At 41.2% G+C, this 15,633-nt stretch overlaps 1 protein-coding gene across 20 annotated transcripts in view; it reads right to left on the reverse strand.

Moving 5' to 3' along the window:
- LOC116049241 (focal adhesion kinase 1-like) overlaps positions 1-15,633 on the reverse strand; it is a 71,755-nt gene that overhangs the window by 18,521 nt on the left and 37,601 nt on the right. For 18 of the 20 annotated variants that reach the window (XM_036006637.1, XM_036006634.1, XM_031298716.2 and 15 more), the window contains 4 exons: positions 15,240-15,340; positions 14,966-15,055; positions 14,560-14,764; positions 1,194-1,305 (listed from right to left, as the gene is read on the reverse strand). In XM_036006637.1, coding sequence (XP_035862530.1) covers positions 1,194-1,305; positions 14,560-14,764; positions 14,966-15,055; positions 15,240-15,340 — 508 coding nt within the window. Of the gene's footprint in view, positions 1-1,193; positions 1,306-2,185; positions 2,386-3,795; positions 4,125-14,559; positions 14,765-14,965; positions 15,056-15,239; positions 15,341-15,633 lie in introns of those variants that run through there. The other 2 variants (XM_036006639.1, XM_036006638.1) reach the window with 2 other exon arrangements.

Raw genomic sequence — 15,633 nt, forward strand, 5'->3', positions numbered from 1 at the left:
CGGAGTATACAGGACTTTGTACTGTGAAAAATCACCAATAAAGGGTTCTAAACCAAATATTACACAACCGGACATTACCGGGATTTGGGGAGAAATGACCAGCATTGGCTGAGATTACAGCTATGTCGTGTTAGCATGTAGCTAGCAACTTAATAGTTAGCAGTATGCTAACATTAGATTGTAGTGGAACGAAGCAGCACTTTCTACCAACAAAATCGCAAATAAAGGCTTTTAAACCAAATACTACTAACAGAAAATGTTTCAGGAGTAATGTGACCCGGAATTGGGGAGAATTTGACGACACTGGCAGCCAAGGTGACATTGTTTACTGCCGTTAGGATGTAGTTACATGGGACAATGTTAACACAGCAGTGGCTTAAACAAACACTCCAGTCCTGTCTAATTGGAGCAGATGACCAATCATAGAAGGCCGGCTTAGAGTTGCGTAAGACTTAGCCAAGAGTAGAAAAGATTGTTGAAACCGGAGTGTTCAGAATAGTTGGAAATCTGAACGTTTTAGCTCACAGGGATTTGTCTAAAATACGTTTACCTCATTATTTGAAACACAGAATTGCATAATATGTGACCTTTAATATCAACATTAACCTGCCCACCGCAGGAAAGCTGCTTTTCAGAAAATAAAAATAATCAAAATATTACATGTGCAAAGGTTAAGTCTTTAACTTAATGTTTTTGTATAAGGGCATTTCTTCCTATAATATGGGACTAAGCTACAAGCACCTGACACTCCTTCTTGAAAAGCTTGGATTCAAGAGCTCAAAGCCATACACATTTGTTGGTCTTGAACTTTATTATCGTAGTGAGAAAACCCCACTTGACAACTGACTTCAGCAATAATTGAACTTCGACAGGGTCCTGCAGAAGCCTTGTGCGTTCAAAGAGTCAAACCTTAGAGGAAATATTAAATCAAATCAGTTACTAGTTGAATAATTTCAATGCCTTAATATTAATGGTCGCCACAGAATCGTGTGATGCAGCAAAATAGACGACAGAAACTATATCACTTACGCCACATGAAAGCATATCAGAGAGGCTAACTAAAGAGTGCATGGGACTTGCAATGGTCAGGGTCAAAAGCACAAACACAGCAGATACTCTTTATTGCTACACCTGTTGCACTTAACAGACAGACAGACCGAGACACAAACACATGTGGTGTAGTAGTGCCTTACTTTTGGTGGTGCTTCATCAGTCCCTCCAGAGTCCCAAGAAACAGTGACCTGTCTCCTCATCTCCATCCTGCTCCTCTCCTTCTGCTGGAGCTTCTCCTCCTCTAATATAGTGCTGGAAACGGGGGAAAAAAACAGTACTTTAACTCCACATCCATATATATATATACACACACACACACACACACACACACACACACACACACACACACACACACACACACAGGTAAACTCATACAAACACATGCTCCTACGTATAGGTACACACATCACAGGGTTTTTTCTTCAAGAGAGAAGTTGTTTTTAAAACATAACTGTCAGCTTTAGTAGTTTTCTGCCATCTAGAAATATGAAAAATTCACCGACAACTCCACAAACACACATACATCATTGAGTATGTCAGAGCTTCATTACTGTGTGCTGTAACACCCACACAAACGCATGCATACGGAGAATTCCTCACACTGTTTGTACAGAGAATAAAAACACAAACTACTAAAGTCACAGGAAAAACACATTCCATTTTGTTACTAAATGTCTTATTGCTCAGTCTCTTACTACCATTACAGTTCATCCCACAATACTCAAGTAACTCCTCATCACATGCAGTGAGACAATACAGTAATACAATAATAAAAACAATTCATCTCTCGGTCTACCTTGCAATAGTGCGGGAATGGTCAGCTATTATAATGAAACATCTACTTTAATTTCAATATTATGTCTTAACAAAGACTAAATTCGGTCTAAGCTAATGGTTTCAACTTTTACCCGTCACTGTATATTCACTCCAACTACTGATACCATCTCTTTTCTGTGTCAGGCAAAACTGTTATAGCAAGCAAAGCAGTACATTTATGAGTAATATTGCTTAAGATTAAATTGAATCATATGGAGGTGAAGCAACATCCCACGCCCCAAACCCAACATTTTTTAGGTCTAATGTAGCCAAAGATACCACACAGAATTTACTCGCTAAAATGATCCCTACTGACCTGTTCCCTGGGAAAATTGCTGCTAAACCAAACCCAGATTCCCAGAGGAAGGAGCTGCTGCTGAAGAGTTGGCGGTTCAACAAAACAGAAAAGTGGCTGGTTGAACAATCCCACACACACTCTCCACACACTCTTTCTACTTTCCGATCTTCAACAAGGGTAAGAGCTATTTCTAGTATCACCATCATCTGTTGTCCCCTGCCGTGTAGGCGGGTGGGTGGGTGGGTGTGGGTGTGGGTGTGTGTGTGTGTGTGTGTGTGTGTGTGTGTGTGTGTGTGTGTGTGTGTGTGTGTGTGTGTGTGTGTGTGTCCTTGCACCTGTCGAAGTCAGTCTCCTGTCAGGTCTTCTTTTCCATCACAACAATATTAGTACTGAAATAACACAAAATGTTAAATGTTTGTTTTCCACAAAAATATTTAGTTAAACAGATCCAACAGCATCTGCAGAGAGTTAAAATATGTTTTTTAATCACTTCTGAATGTATTTATTTATTACAGACTGCCTTCTTTCAATATAATTGAATGATACAAATTATGTATATAATTAATTTGTTTGGCTTTAAGATTTACATTCTTTTTTAACTGATCTCCATTTGACTTTTTGATTTTCAAATATTTGTTGGTTTTAGTTTAGTTTTTGTATTTTTAAATCACAGTTAATTATTTGGTTGAATCTTCAAGTCAAGTCATTGGCAGGTATTATTAGCATTATGTGTTTTTGGTTCATATGAATATAAATGATCTGGATGAACACTGTGCACTAATAGTAGATCCAATCTTTTATTTTTTACTTTACTCAGCCCGACAGTGATAATAAAAGGTCATAAAGGTTATATTGAAATGAATCTCAGTTCTAAAACTTAATTTATTCCTTTTCTTTGAGTTTAGCTTTACAATTTTTCATTTTCACAGTAACAGCATAGCAGCATTGTAACTCTTAAATGTCTATTTAACAAGCAAAGTCATTACAAACCAGTCATGACTACATCTGCCAACCTTGCCTCACAGTTTAACAGTAAATGACATCATGCATGATTATGTGTGACCATGATAACATCAGCACCTGGCAACATCAATGCTGACTGTCTCCTCCCCCACCTACACCACACTGCCACCTGAAATAACAAGGCCTGTTTACATTATGTACTCAGCTTGCTGGGCTGACTGCACAATCTTGGACTTTCAGCACCGCCTTGATTTACTCTGACGTACTTCTCACCTGAGCGCAGCTACCCAGTATCTCTTTGCAGGACAGGACGGACAATTACAGCATCCAATAACTGTTTCAATGTACATACGCGTATACAAATTTAGTTTTAAGACAGACTTGATAAAATGTGAACCTATGCATTAAGTAGGACACACATTTCTTCCAGAGGATCAATGGAGAACAGTCAAATAACAGACTAGTGTTTATGTTTAAGAGGCATATTAAATCGCTGCTCCGAAACAGCTCTGGATTGAACCCATCAGTACAGTAGCATCCACTGAATGCAGCACACTTGTACACATACACTTGTGGAAAATAAACTATTAATTCTATTATAGGCTGACGCTACATTTAGAAAGCCTGATGAGACAGAAAGGCACGTAGACGAGACAATACTTTACCTTAGGAACAGGTCAATCCAATAGCACCAGAGTATATCCAGTCAAGCCCTTTTAGGAGAATAAAGTAACCACTAAAATGATAATAAGCCAGTGGCTCTCAGCACTGATACGCTACTGAAGGTCAACATGAATAACTTCAAAGGATTCCAGCAACGCTCAAAGGATAAAACCTACTACTCTTGGCAGGAAGACTCAAATATGCCCTGTTGTAGCTGAACAAACCCCTCTAGACTAACAGGCTACAGTCCCTCCCCAAACACAGACTTCACTATCAGGATAATGTGATCTGAGATTTAGGAGCCTTGATCCGCTAGCTTTCACCATGGGAGTACAGCACTGCAGCAGTTCTGCTCGCCTTTTTCCTTCCTTCTTTCATTCTCTGTCTATTTTTTTTTTGCTCTCTGTTCTTTGGAAAGCTGTAGCTCCTGGCAGCTGCGCGCACACACACACACACACACACACACACACACACACACACACACACACTCTCTAGGAAAACTGTAGTAGTAGCTGAGAGCTGCATATTTGGCAGGAGAGACCTATAATTGATATTATGATATAAAAGCCGGCCAGACCGAAAGTAAACCAAATTGTATAACCTTATACGGCATGACTTTCCCCTATTAATAGCCAGTGACCACAGTTAACGTGGTCAATATTGACTTGGTTTCCAAGACACTGGATGAGGCACATTGAGGGTTCCTCACTATTTCTTCATGCCAACATATCACGGTCAATTAAAATAAATGTTCTTAAATTTGTCAGATTTTGCACTCCAATGCAGTTCACATGTACTTTTCCACACTGGAATTTCAGCCCATTAAAACATACAACCACAAACATATTGTACATGTGTCAGGCTAATGAGCGGACCTCCACGATGTGGGGGCCAGTACTCGCTTGGAGCCAAAATAAGAAAGCGAGATTATGAGGACACAATGAAAAGGTGAAAGAGGTCAGGAGGAGAGGTTTTTTTTTTTTTTTTTTTTAAAAAGAGAACAGAAAGCATTGTTTGGAAAGGAGGCAAAGTGTGTGTAAGAGGAGTAGAATTTGTGGAAAACCGCAAAGCTGACATTGAGAACATTGGCAGTGCAATCACGGCGGAATTTAAGGTGTGAGTCATGCTGGTTTTAAGCAAACTCATAAAACCACAGGAGTTAAATATTCACTCTTATTTTCCGGTTTCTGTGTATGTGAGAGAGAAAGAGAACAAGACAGACAGAGAATGTGCATGTTGAAGGAAACGATGGCATCTTGCTGTGCTGCTATACCTCGTGTTCTACTTGTGTATATGAGTAGAACATGTTTTAAGCCTCAACATTAACAATATGAACACAAATGACTTACATTGTATCTAGTTTTCTCCAAGTGAATTCAGTTTTGAATGATAAGAAAAGATGTATGAAACATACCTGTAGAAATATTCTCTCATTTCAATGCTTCATGATATCCTGTAAGTAATCTTTCGAGGTAACCGCACTCACATGCAGTAAGTGGTATGTATTGTCCAGACTAAATGACTGATATTAGTTTATACACAAAAAAAGTGTATACAAACATTGCACATTTTGTAGCTCAAAATTATATTTAAACTTCTTATGTGTAGATGACATGAAAAATACACTTTTGTTGTCCCTTCTCAACGTTTTTATTGTTCTTTTTTTCCATTTTTGCAGGTTTTTTTCAACTTTTGGTCGCTTTTTCCAATATTTTTATAGCTTTTCAGACGTTTCTTTTCACTTTTTCACGTTTTCTTCCGTTGTTATTAAAGTTTCTATCCTCGTTTTTTATCACTTTTCCCAACGTTTTGTCACTTTTCTCGACATTTTGTTGCTTTTTTCGACATTTTCGGCACTTATTGCGACTTCCCATATTTCTGATATAAAAACTTTGAAAACGGGTCAAATTTGACCCAAGGACAAAATGAGGGTTAAGAAATAAAAGATCAAGCAAAACTGGTATTACCCCAAGGTTCAGCAGTGTACAAGTCTCATCTGAGGACCTTGAGACCCTAGTCTCGCTTTGCCAGACCCTCCTCCACAGCGCTGCGGAGGAGGGTCTGGCTAGTCCACACAGCATTCCGGGATGGGAGAAAAACGTGCTCTGGTTTATTGGCATTTCTTTAAACCAATCACATTGTCATGTAGTGGAATGGCTTCGAATGACGACTGGAAACGCTTGTCGTTTACTGTGAACATTTATTGTTCACTATGCTGCAGTTTTACAAACAAGAAAGAACAACTTAGGCCTGGCGGACACACCTTTTATGTAGCATCTCAAGTGCATCTCTAAAAAAAAAAAAAAAAACTAGCAAGAGTACACAACAGACAACTTCCGTGTAGGCCACTTCAAAATAAAAGCACTTTCTGTGACGGTCTGAAGTAAAACTAAATTACTGTTAAACAAATAATGTAAATAGTGAGTTTTAATCCCACTACAATTTACCATTTCCTTTAGACTGTTTTACACTAAACAATATTAATTCCTTATTCAAGTGCTTTAACAAACATTTCACAACATCCTCCCACCCAATGAACTGTTGTTCATCACTATTCAGCCTATCACTTAATTAATCTCCAATGGGTAAATCAACTGAACAGGTCTCTTTAACAAACTTCCTGTAGAAGTACGAACAATGCAGGAACGAACATGGCCATCTCTTCCTGGAAATAGCTCTGTTATCCTGCCCATTTTCCAGGTCTGCCGGGGAGTGTTATCCTCTCCGATCAAGATGACATCTCCCACTTTTAGCACAGTGGGTGTGGGTATGTCACACTTGTGAGCTGATTTCAAGTCCAGCAAGTAGTCCTTTCGCCAGCTGTTCCAAAAGCTGGTTATTAGTCTCTGTCGGTATCTCCATCTTCTACACACGTCCTCTCGACTCACATTGGTTGCTTGAGATGGAGGAAGCATAGTCTTTGGTGGTAAAGAAGTCAGTCTTTTCCCAACCAGAAAATGAGAAGGTGTGAGTGGTTGGGGCTCTGATGCATCACTGTCCACATAAGAGAAAGGCCTGGAGTTCAGCACAGCTTCCACCTCTGCAAGCATGGTTGTCAGTTCCTCAAAGTTTAGTGAAGCCCTCCCCAGGACCCTCTTTAGACATGTTTTTACAGATCTTACAAGCCTTTCCCAGAAGCCGCCCCACCAAGCAGCTCGCTCGGCAATATACTTCCAGGTGATCCCTTTGTCAGTAAACAGCTCAGTAAGCTCTGATTCCTTAAATGACCTCCATAGCTGTTTCAAGTCTTGTTCTGCTCTCTTGAATGTCTTAGCATTGTCTGAGTAAATAACTTTACACAGTCCATGTCTTGCAATAAATCTCTTTAAAGCTAAGAGAAAACTTTCAGTAGTCTGATCTGAAACTAACTCTAGATGCACTGCTCTAGTTACAGCACAAGTAAAAAGTGCAATGTATGCCTTCTTAGGCTGACCACTTGATCTGACATACAAGGGTCCTGCAAAATCTACCCCAGTAACTTCAAATGGTGGGGACTCTGTGACTATCTCTGGGTAACGGAGCTGTAACTTGCTGGGCTGGTCTCGCCTTTAGTTTCCTGCAAATGTTACAATGTAACACCACCCGCTTGACTAGCTGTCTACCCCTTAAAACCCAGAATCTCTCCCTCATTTGCACTAGAGTATCTCTGACACCAGAATGCATCACTCTCTCATGACAAGACTGAACTAGTAACTCTGAGTATCTGTGCTTTGTAGGCAGTATCCATGGGTGTTGTTCTCTGTAACTAATATCAGAATGCTGCAATCTGCCTCCTACACAAATGAGACCATTCTCATCTAAAAATGGTTTCAGGTCTTTGATTTTTGAATCTCTTCTGAGATTTTGTCCCTCTTTTAGCTGACAGATTTCCTGGCTAAAACTATGCCCTTGTGTCATCTTCACCCAGTACACATCTGCTGCAGTAAGCTCCTCCGAAGTGAGTTCTCCCTGAATCCTTTGACTAGAACGTGCATTAGCTAAGAACCTTTTCACCCATGCAGTTATTCTTAACACTGTTTTTAACCTGCTGTACTTCTCTAGGTCTAATACTGGCTCAGCTTGTTCAGTGCTGGTAAGCTGCACTACGGCCTGAAACTTAGACCTAAGTTCAGTGTTAACTTCGTCTAAGCCACATTCATCATCAATGTTCTTCGCTTCATCAGTCGAGGACAATGAAGTGGGTCCCTTCCACCACAGCTGGTCTTGGATGAGGTTCTCAACACTCTGGCCTCTCGTGGGTAAGTCAGCAGGATTAGTTTTGCCACTGCAGTGGGACCAAAGTTCTGGGTTAGTGAGACATTGTAGTTCAGTCACTCTGTTTGCCACAAATGGCTTCCACCTATGTGCTGTGCTACGTATCCAATGAAAAACAATCATGGAATCGGTCCACATGTTAAGCTGATTTCTTTCCATGTTCAGTGGCTTGAGAAGGTTGTTCCCTAATCTTGCTCCAATAAGCGCGCCCATGAGCTCCAAGCATGGCAAGGTCATTTTCTTAAGCGGGGCCACCTTTGACTTCGATGCCACAAAACTGGTGACAAAACTATTCATCCTCATTATGCGCAGCTCATTTTTACAGTCACTGGTTGGAGGTCCATGCAGCCACAAGAACCTCACAGCATCTTTATCCCTTTCTGTTAGAGCTATCTGCAAGAATGCCTTAGTAATGTCTGCAGTAAAGGCTATCTGGTGGAGCCTGAACTTGATTAGCACGTCTAACAGATTTGGGTTGAGGTTTGGCCCAGTCAGCAAACAGTCATTTAATGAGGGGGAACCCTCCTTGTGTGATGATGCATCAAAAACTACTCTTAATTTAGTTGTTACCTTGTCTTCTCTTAGAACAGCATGATGTGGCATGTAGTATGTCACAGTCTCCGGTTGCTCTGCTACTGAAGAGTTGTCTGGGACATCCTCACAGATGCCCTGCTGCAGATAATCCTGTATGACATCATTGTACCTTGTGTACAGGGTTGCATCCGTTCTTAGTTTCTTCTTGAGGCCTTCAAACCGCCTCTTCGCCACTGTAAAGTTATCTGGGAGATCTGGTTTGTCTGGTCGCCAGGACAACTCAACTTGGTAACGGCCATCCTTGTATGTTAATGCATGTTCAAAGCTCTGAAGAGCCTCTGTTTCTTCTGTGTTCAAGGTTTTTTCACTGACGATGCCCAGTGACTCCACCTCCCAAAAGGCATGTAGTTGTTTTGAGATCTGAGCATCCTCCTGCAGGCTGATGTGCATACAAGTGGTGTCGGTTACATTAGATGTTGATACTGGTCCTTGCAAGGCCCATCCAAAGCTGCTTTCCATGGCCACTAAGGACTCCGTTATCCTCTGGACCTTACCTGTCACTACCTTCAAGTAACAGTCTGCTCCTATTAACACTGCCAGTTCTGGATCATTTGTGCCTTCTTGTGGAAAATCAGCAAGTTTCAGACCCCTTTTCTTTAATTCTCTTTGGATGGGTTCACCGGGCACTTTTATCACAGCACTGCACACTTGAGGAGTCTCCACTGCTTCAATGTCAATCCTTTGCTGTGTGTTCCACACATTTTCCAGAGACACCTTTACAATGTTGCGCTGTGCTGTTACAGGAGTAGTAGAGCCGAAGGTGTGAAGGCGTAACATCTCCTGTCTTATTACTGGTAGTCCTAAGGCTTTAACCACGGCCTCATGAATGAAGCTTCGCTGGCTACCTCCATCCAGCAGGCAGCGTGCCATTTTTCTCCCTCTTGGGCCCTCTGTCCATGCCTTTACTGTTTGGAGCAGTACTGTGTTCGGCATGTTAGTCTTCTGTTTCACTGTGCTAGACACAGAGGATACAATAGCATCTGTGCTGCCATGGTCTGCATCTGTCTTCATTTCACTTTGCTCACAGACTGACTGGTGATGCCTGTGACCACACACGGCACACAAAGCACCTTTAACTCTGCAGAATTTTGCTATGTGTTTTGGGCCTAGGCACACATAACATCTTCCCAACCTTTTCAGTTTCTCTTTGCGTGCAGACACAGACTTTTCTGGACAGTGTTCTGGTTTATGGTTATCACTGTCACAGTATACACAGTTCTGAGGGGCATTACTGGCGGTGTGCAGTGCAGTGGCTGAGGGCACACTCCATTTTTTATGTTTGTTCTCACGGAAAGAGTTGGGCTTAGCACTCGATCTGTTATCTGGTGGAATGTCCCTTTGTGTGTTACCTGGTTGTGAAAGCTGAAGTGCTCTCTCTCTGCTTTGGACCTCGGTTTGCAGGAATTTGATGAGCTCATTAACCTTCCATTCATCATTGAGGTCTGACTTGCGTGTGTAAGCCAGTGCTATGTCTTCCGGTATGAGCTGCAGAAGCACTGGACATAGCAGGCATCCATATGTATCACTGTATATCCCTAAGGATTCCAGACTGCGAATCTGTATTTCACATTCATCATAAAGGTGTCTCAAAGCTGCAACGTCAGATGACTTCTTTACAGGAGTTAGGCTCAGCAGCTTGGACATATGTGCGCTGATTACAATGTCTTTTCTTCCAAAACGGTTCTGAAGCAATTCCACTGCTGCATCATAATTGCTATCAGTCATGGTAAATCCCGCCACAGCTCTGGCTGCTGCCCCAGTCAGATATGACTTCAGGTAAGTGAACTTCTCTCTTTTACACAGAACATCATGGTTGTGAATAGCAGTTTCATACTGAGACCAGAATTCTTGCCACTGGCTTATTTCTCCACTGTATTTCTCTATCACCAACTTGGGCAATTTAACTGTCTGTGCGTTAAGAGATCTGACTGAACTTGCACTTGCATCGCTTACCCGCGGGTTCTCTGACTCGGCTTTCTGAATCAGTCTTTTTGTGCGGGTCTTCCATGTGAGAATGCGGTCCTGGTAATCCTGAGTATTCGCAATCTCCGCCTCCAATTCGTCCATCGGCGTTTCGTCCTCAATGCCTTTGTCTAAGTCCGTTAAAGTTTCCTCCTTGGTCGACAGTACTGACAGCATTTCACGTAGTGTATCACAGTCGGGCACATCCTTGCTCACCTCCTCTTCCATACGAGTCAACAGTTTTGTTGTCGAGGCGCGGATTGTGAGCCGCTTCTTTTTCATCCTTTCAAAGCGCTCCGTCATCGCGTTAGCTACGCTAGCCGCTAGCTTCCAACTTCGACAGTTCAAAGTCCTACAAACTTGACATCCCGGGTTTCGGCACCAAAATGTAGTGGAATGGCTTCGAATGACGACTGGAAACGCTTGTCGTTTACTGTGAACATTTATTGTTCAATATGCTGCAGTTTTACAAACAAGAAAGAACAACTTAGGCCTGGCGGACACACCTTTTATCTAGCATCTCAAGTGCATCTCTAAAAAAAAAAAAAAAACTAGCAAGATTACACAACAGACAACTTCCGTGTAGGCCACTTCAAAATAAAAGCACTTTCTGTGACGGTCTGAAGTAAAACTAAATTACTGTTAAACAAATAATGTAAATAGTGAGTTTTAATCCCACTACAATTTACCATTTCCTTTAGACTGTTTTACACTAAACAATATTAATTCCTTATTCAAGTGCTTTAACAAACATATCACAACATGTCATGGCCGGCGCCAAGCGCTGTATGGAGCAACGGTGCCTCTGCCAAATAGCCTCAGGAAGGAACTTGTTTTGGTGGAACATGTATACGTTCAAAAGTTGTTTTAGTCTTCCAACAGAAAACTCAGATTGGACAGATAGTCTAGCTAGCTGTCTGGATTTACCCTGCAGAGATCTGAGGAGCAGTTAACCATAGTCCTCAGAAATCCACCAGAGTTTAGAATGCCAACACAAAGAAAGCCCAAGATAACGGACATCCGGCGGAATTTCTGGCGGGACCGGAGCAATCCCGGAAGTGGAACGTCGAGGATATAGACTATTGAGACCCTGACGTTACTTAAATGAATGGGAAATTCATGTAAAATCTATCTGTACAAATAAGATTCATCAACTGTTTCCACTGTAGAGTTTCAGGCCCTGTTTAAACGAATACGCTTGCGGGTGAAAACAATAAAATATTTTATCAGATGTGCCTTTCGTGTAGACGGTGACGCCATTTTTAGGGCTTAGAAAACACAAAAAAAGTGAAACCACCCTCCAGAGTGGAAATCTTAAAAATGCTCCACCGTCGCGTTCCCGTCTAAAGGGTAAAAATCCACTGTGCGAGTGTGTGTGTGTGTGTGTGTGTGTGTGTGTGTGTCGTGTGTGCGCCGCGTGTGTGTCTGTGTGTGCATTGTTTGGAGCAATAACTCCACCTCCCCGTCACTTTTGTCTCACCATATGCACTCAGATTTCCCCCCCATAACGCTAGTCTAAACCCGGAATAAAAAGTGAGAAAGCTACGCCACTTTTGCGTTTTCTCTTCAGATCGTTTCAGTCTAAACATAGCCTTAGTTTGTACTCTGCTAGTTGTACTTTTACAGCAGCCATCCAAAACTCACTCTAGTTTTGTTATTTACCACCAGCACTACTCCTGTTATTACTATTACGGTCTATCTTGCCATCAGCTGAAGCATCGCTTCTAAAACACTGCAGGTCTGTTCATGTCTGAATAATTGTTGAGTCTTGGTAGCTGGGAAAGATCTACTTCCACTGTACCCTTACTTACTGCTAATGTATGAAAAAGCAATAGTGCCTACCCTCATTCAATTCTGCCTTCGAAAAATGTTACTAATTTTACTGAATTCTTAAATATCACTTCACCCACTTTAGTTCCGCTGGTTGTCAGAAGTCTTAGATTTAATATAATGCTAATGCTGTTTCTCTGTCTTGAGGAGTCCCAACTGTGTTACATAAAGCAGAGCAAAAGGTCTTATCCACCATTACAATACAGAAAGATCTCAAATTTAGTTAAATTCAACTTGTGTGCCTGTTTTGCATGGTTTGCATGCTGGGAAGAATAATGCTCTGAGAGCTGTGGATGTGATTTTGTTAGCATTAATTATAATCACACACTGTAACCCCACACTGGCTGGCATAAATCATCAAACATGTCAGGTTTATGGAGTTTTTTCCCTCTCCCCTTGGCACCTGATGACGACTGACACCGTGCCCCAATGTTCTTGGTATTTAAATAAAAAGATTTTAAGCTTCTTTTTTTTCTTGCGAGTACATTTGATCAAACATTTCACAAATGGTTAGCTGTCTTTCCCGGTTATTTGTATGACAGTATGTGATTCATGAATAGGTTGGACCCTTCCTGTTTAAAGGGAATATCACAGTGACGATTCACCCTGGGGCTTACGCAGCAAGTGTTTAAATTGCGTACGGTGTTGTCTAGCTCTGCCTTATCTGATCACAACACGCCCAGGATATCGTCTCTTGATAGATAGCATCTCTCTCTTTGCAAATCTGTCTCCTCGCAAAGCTAGTAACAAGGCACTGATGTATCTTTTAACAAGGAGGCAAGGCGTGGCCGAGATATCTCATTTAATCCATCTCTGTCATCATCACATCTCTGTTACCATGCCCACCATAATGTCATCAGCCCAAACAGGAGGTAAAGTGCAGTCTGTCAAGTATTTGGACAGTTTTGTTTTGACTCCGTACTCCATTTGAAAAGAAGCAATCACTATGGAGGTTAAAATCAGGACTTTGAGGTTTAATTTGAGGGTGTTGAACCATGTAGAAACTGTTGTCCTTTGTATACAAACAAGGGTAAAAATGTACTACGAATCCTAGATTATTCAGCTAGTATGGATGCGATCAACGCCAAAACACCCTTAGAGGTGAAAGCGATTACAATTGAATGTTCTTCAAATAGTTCAGGGCTGCACTGTAAATGATACTGCTGCAGAAAAGGTATGAGCAAAATGTAATACCTCACATCCAGTAACTGCTGTCAAAAATCTGCACGTTTGGGATATTAAATATGTTAAAATTACAATGTACATTTGTATCTATATAATTCAGTTGGAGTGACATTACAATATCTATAGCATGTACCCTCTCACTACACACCACACAGGAAATTACTTCCCCGCTGCCTCCACGAACATTAAAATTGAATGTAGTATTTTAAAGTGGATTAAATCAGAGCACACACAAATCTCCTTCCTGCCAAGACATTGAAATGATCTAGTCTGCCATCTCAATAAAAATAGGAAGATATGTAAATGTGACCTTAGCTGGATAAAATCCCTGTCTTTCTGCTTACCTACCTGTATCTGACTGTCCATCCATCTTTAATGGTTCATTCTGGTCTGCTGTTTAACCAGCAGCCAAAGACAAAGGCCAAAGTATTTTGCTTAATTTTAAATGTTTAATATTTGCTGTAGCTCTTTGTCTGCTCCGTTCATCTTCTTAGATTACCATGATTAATACAGACAGTGACACCTGGTGTTAGGAAGGCGAAAGAAAACACTTCCTTACTTCTGGAAAATATAATTTGCTGTAGCACATTCCTTTATCTTAACTATGACTGGGAAAATAGCAAAGAATAACAAGCAGTAGGATTTACATTGATCAAATATCACAACTGGATCTTTTTTTTCCGCAAATCATATTCTTTGAGCTTCTTTCAGCCAATACATTACACCCAAAGCTTACTATGAGGGACAACAAAATGCCTGGTGCACTCTTCAGCTGAGGTAAAGCATACAGATATAATAATTTAACATTCGCTCACAACGCTGAAGAGATAAGAGCGTTGGTGGTTTGTGTCTTTGAGCAAGACACTGAACCTTGAACTGCTCACACTTACAGAGACACTCAAAGACACTCACACACTCGCAAACCACACTCCATTAAGTACCTCAGTTGTGTTTTGAGTTCAGTGAAGCGTGGCCTCTTGCTGGGATCATACGACCAACACTTTGTCATCAAGCTGTAGAGAGTAGGAGGGCATTGAGGGGGCATCGCCAGTCGCTCGCCGTTCTCTATCCTGCCAATGACGTCGTTGTTCTTCACACCTTGGAAAGGCTTGATGCCGAACATTAGGATCTCCCACATACAGACGCCTATGGAAAGAGAGAACAACTGAAAAACGCACTCACTATGAGACTGAGACAGCCACCTATTGGCTCTTAAATGCTGCCAAGAGTAGAGAGTTAAACAGAAGCAGACCATAAACAACAAACCTACTGTTGCAGCACTAAACATCATAACAAAACTGACATAGAAATGAAAAAAGGAAGAAAACAACACAGACTTAAACTTACCAAACATCCAGACGTCACTGGCTGTGGTAAACCGTCTGAAGTTGATAGATTCTGGAGCCATCCACTTAATAGGCAGTTTACCTTTAGAAGCTAAAAAAACAGAAATCAGGAGAACTGTGTTACACTTTAATGATCAGCTTAGTGTTCCTGTCAGTCCAATAAATATTAATGCTGATTTCCTCCACGTGTTATGACAGACCGAAGACGGTTAAAAGGAGACAGTGAAGTGTGCATTTATGGAAACACTGTGCGTGTATAGAGGTGTTGTATTTACCTTTGTAATAAGAGCTATCTTCCATGTATCGAGACAAACCAAAGTCCCCAAGTTTTACACAGTCGACTGTTGACACCAACACGTTCCGCGCTGCGATGTCCCTGAGGAGGACAGAACCAAAATGAGAGAAAATCCTTGCCACTTGGACATTTATTCTGTTTATCTATGAGATCGGACACTTGTCACATGAAGTAATAATTTACATCTCTCATGTCATAAGATCGCTAGTATCCAGCATTCAGCCTTCCAGTAGGTGGCAACACCAGGCTGTGGTTTACAGAAAATATGTATTTGCCATAAAAGAATATTCTGTCACATTCAACTGCCCTAGATCATTATACATGATCATTTGTAAACAAAAATTGTTGGGTAAATCGAACCACTATTTCATATG

This window comes from Sander lucioperca, chromosome 10, assembly GCF_008315115.2.
Source record: "Sander lucioperca isolate FBNREF2018 chromosome 10, SLUC_FBN_1.2, whole genome shotgun sequence".
Lineage (NCBI taxonomy): Eukaryota > Metazoa > Chordata > Actinopteri > Perciformes > Percidae > Sander > Sander lucioperca.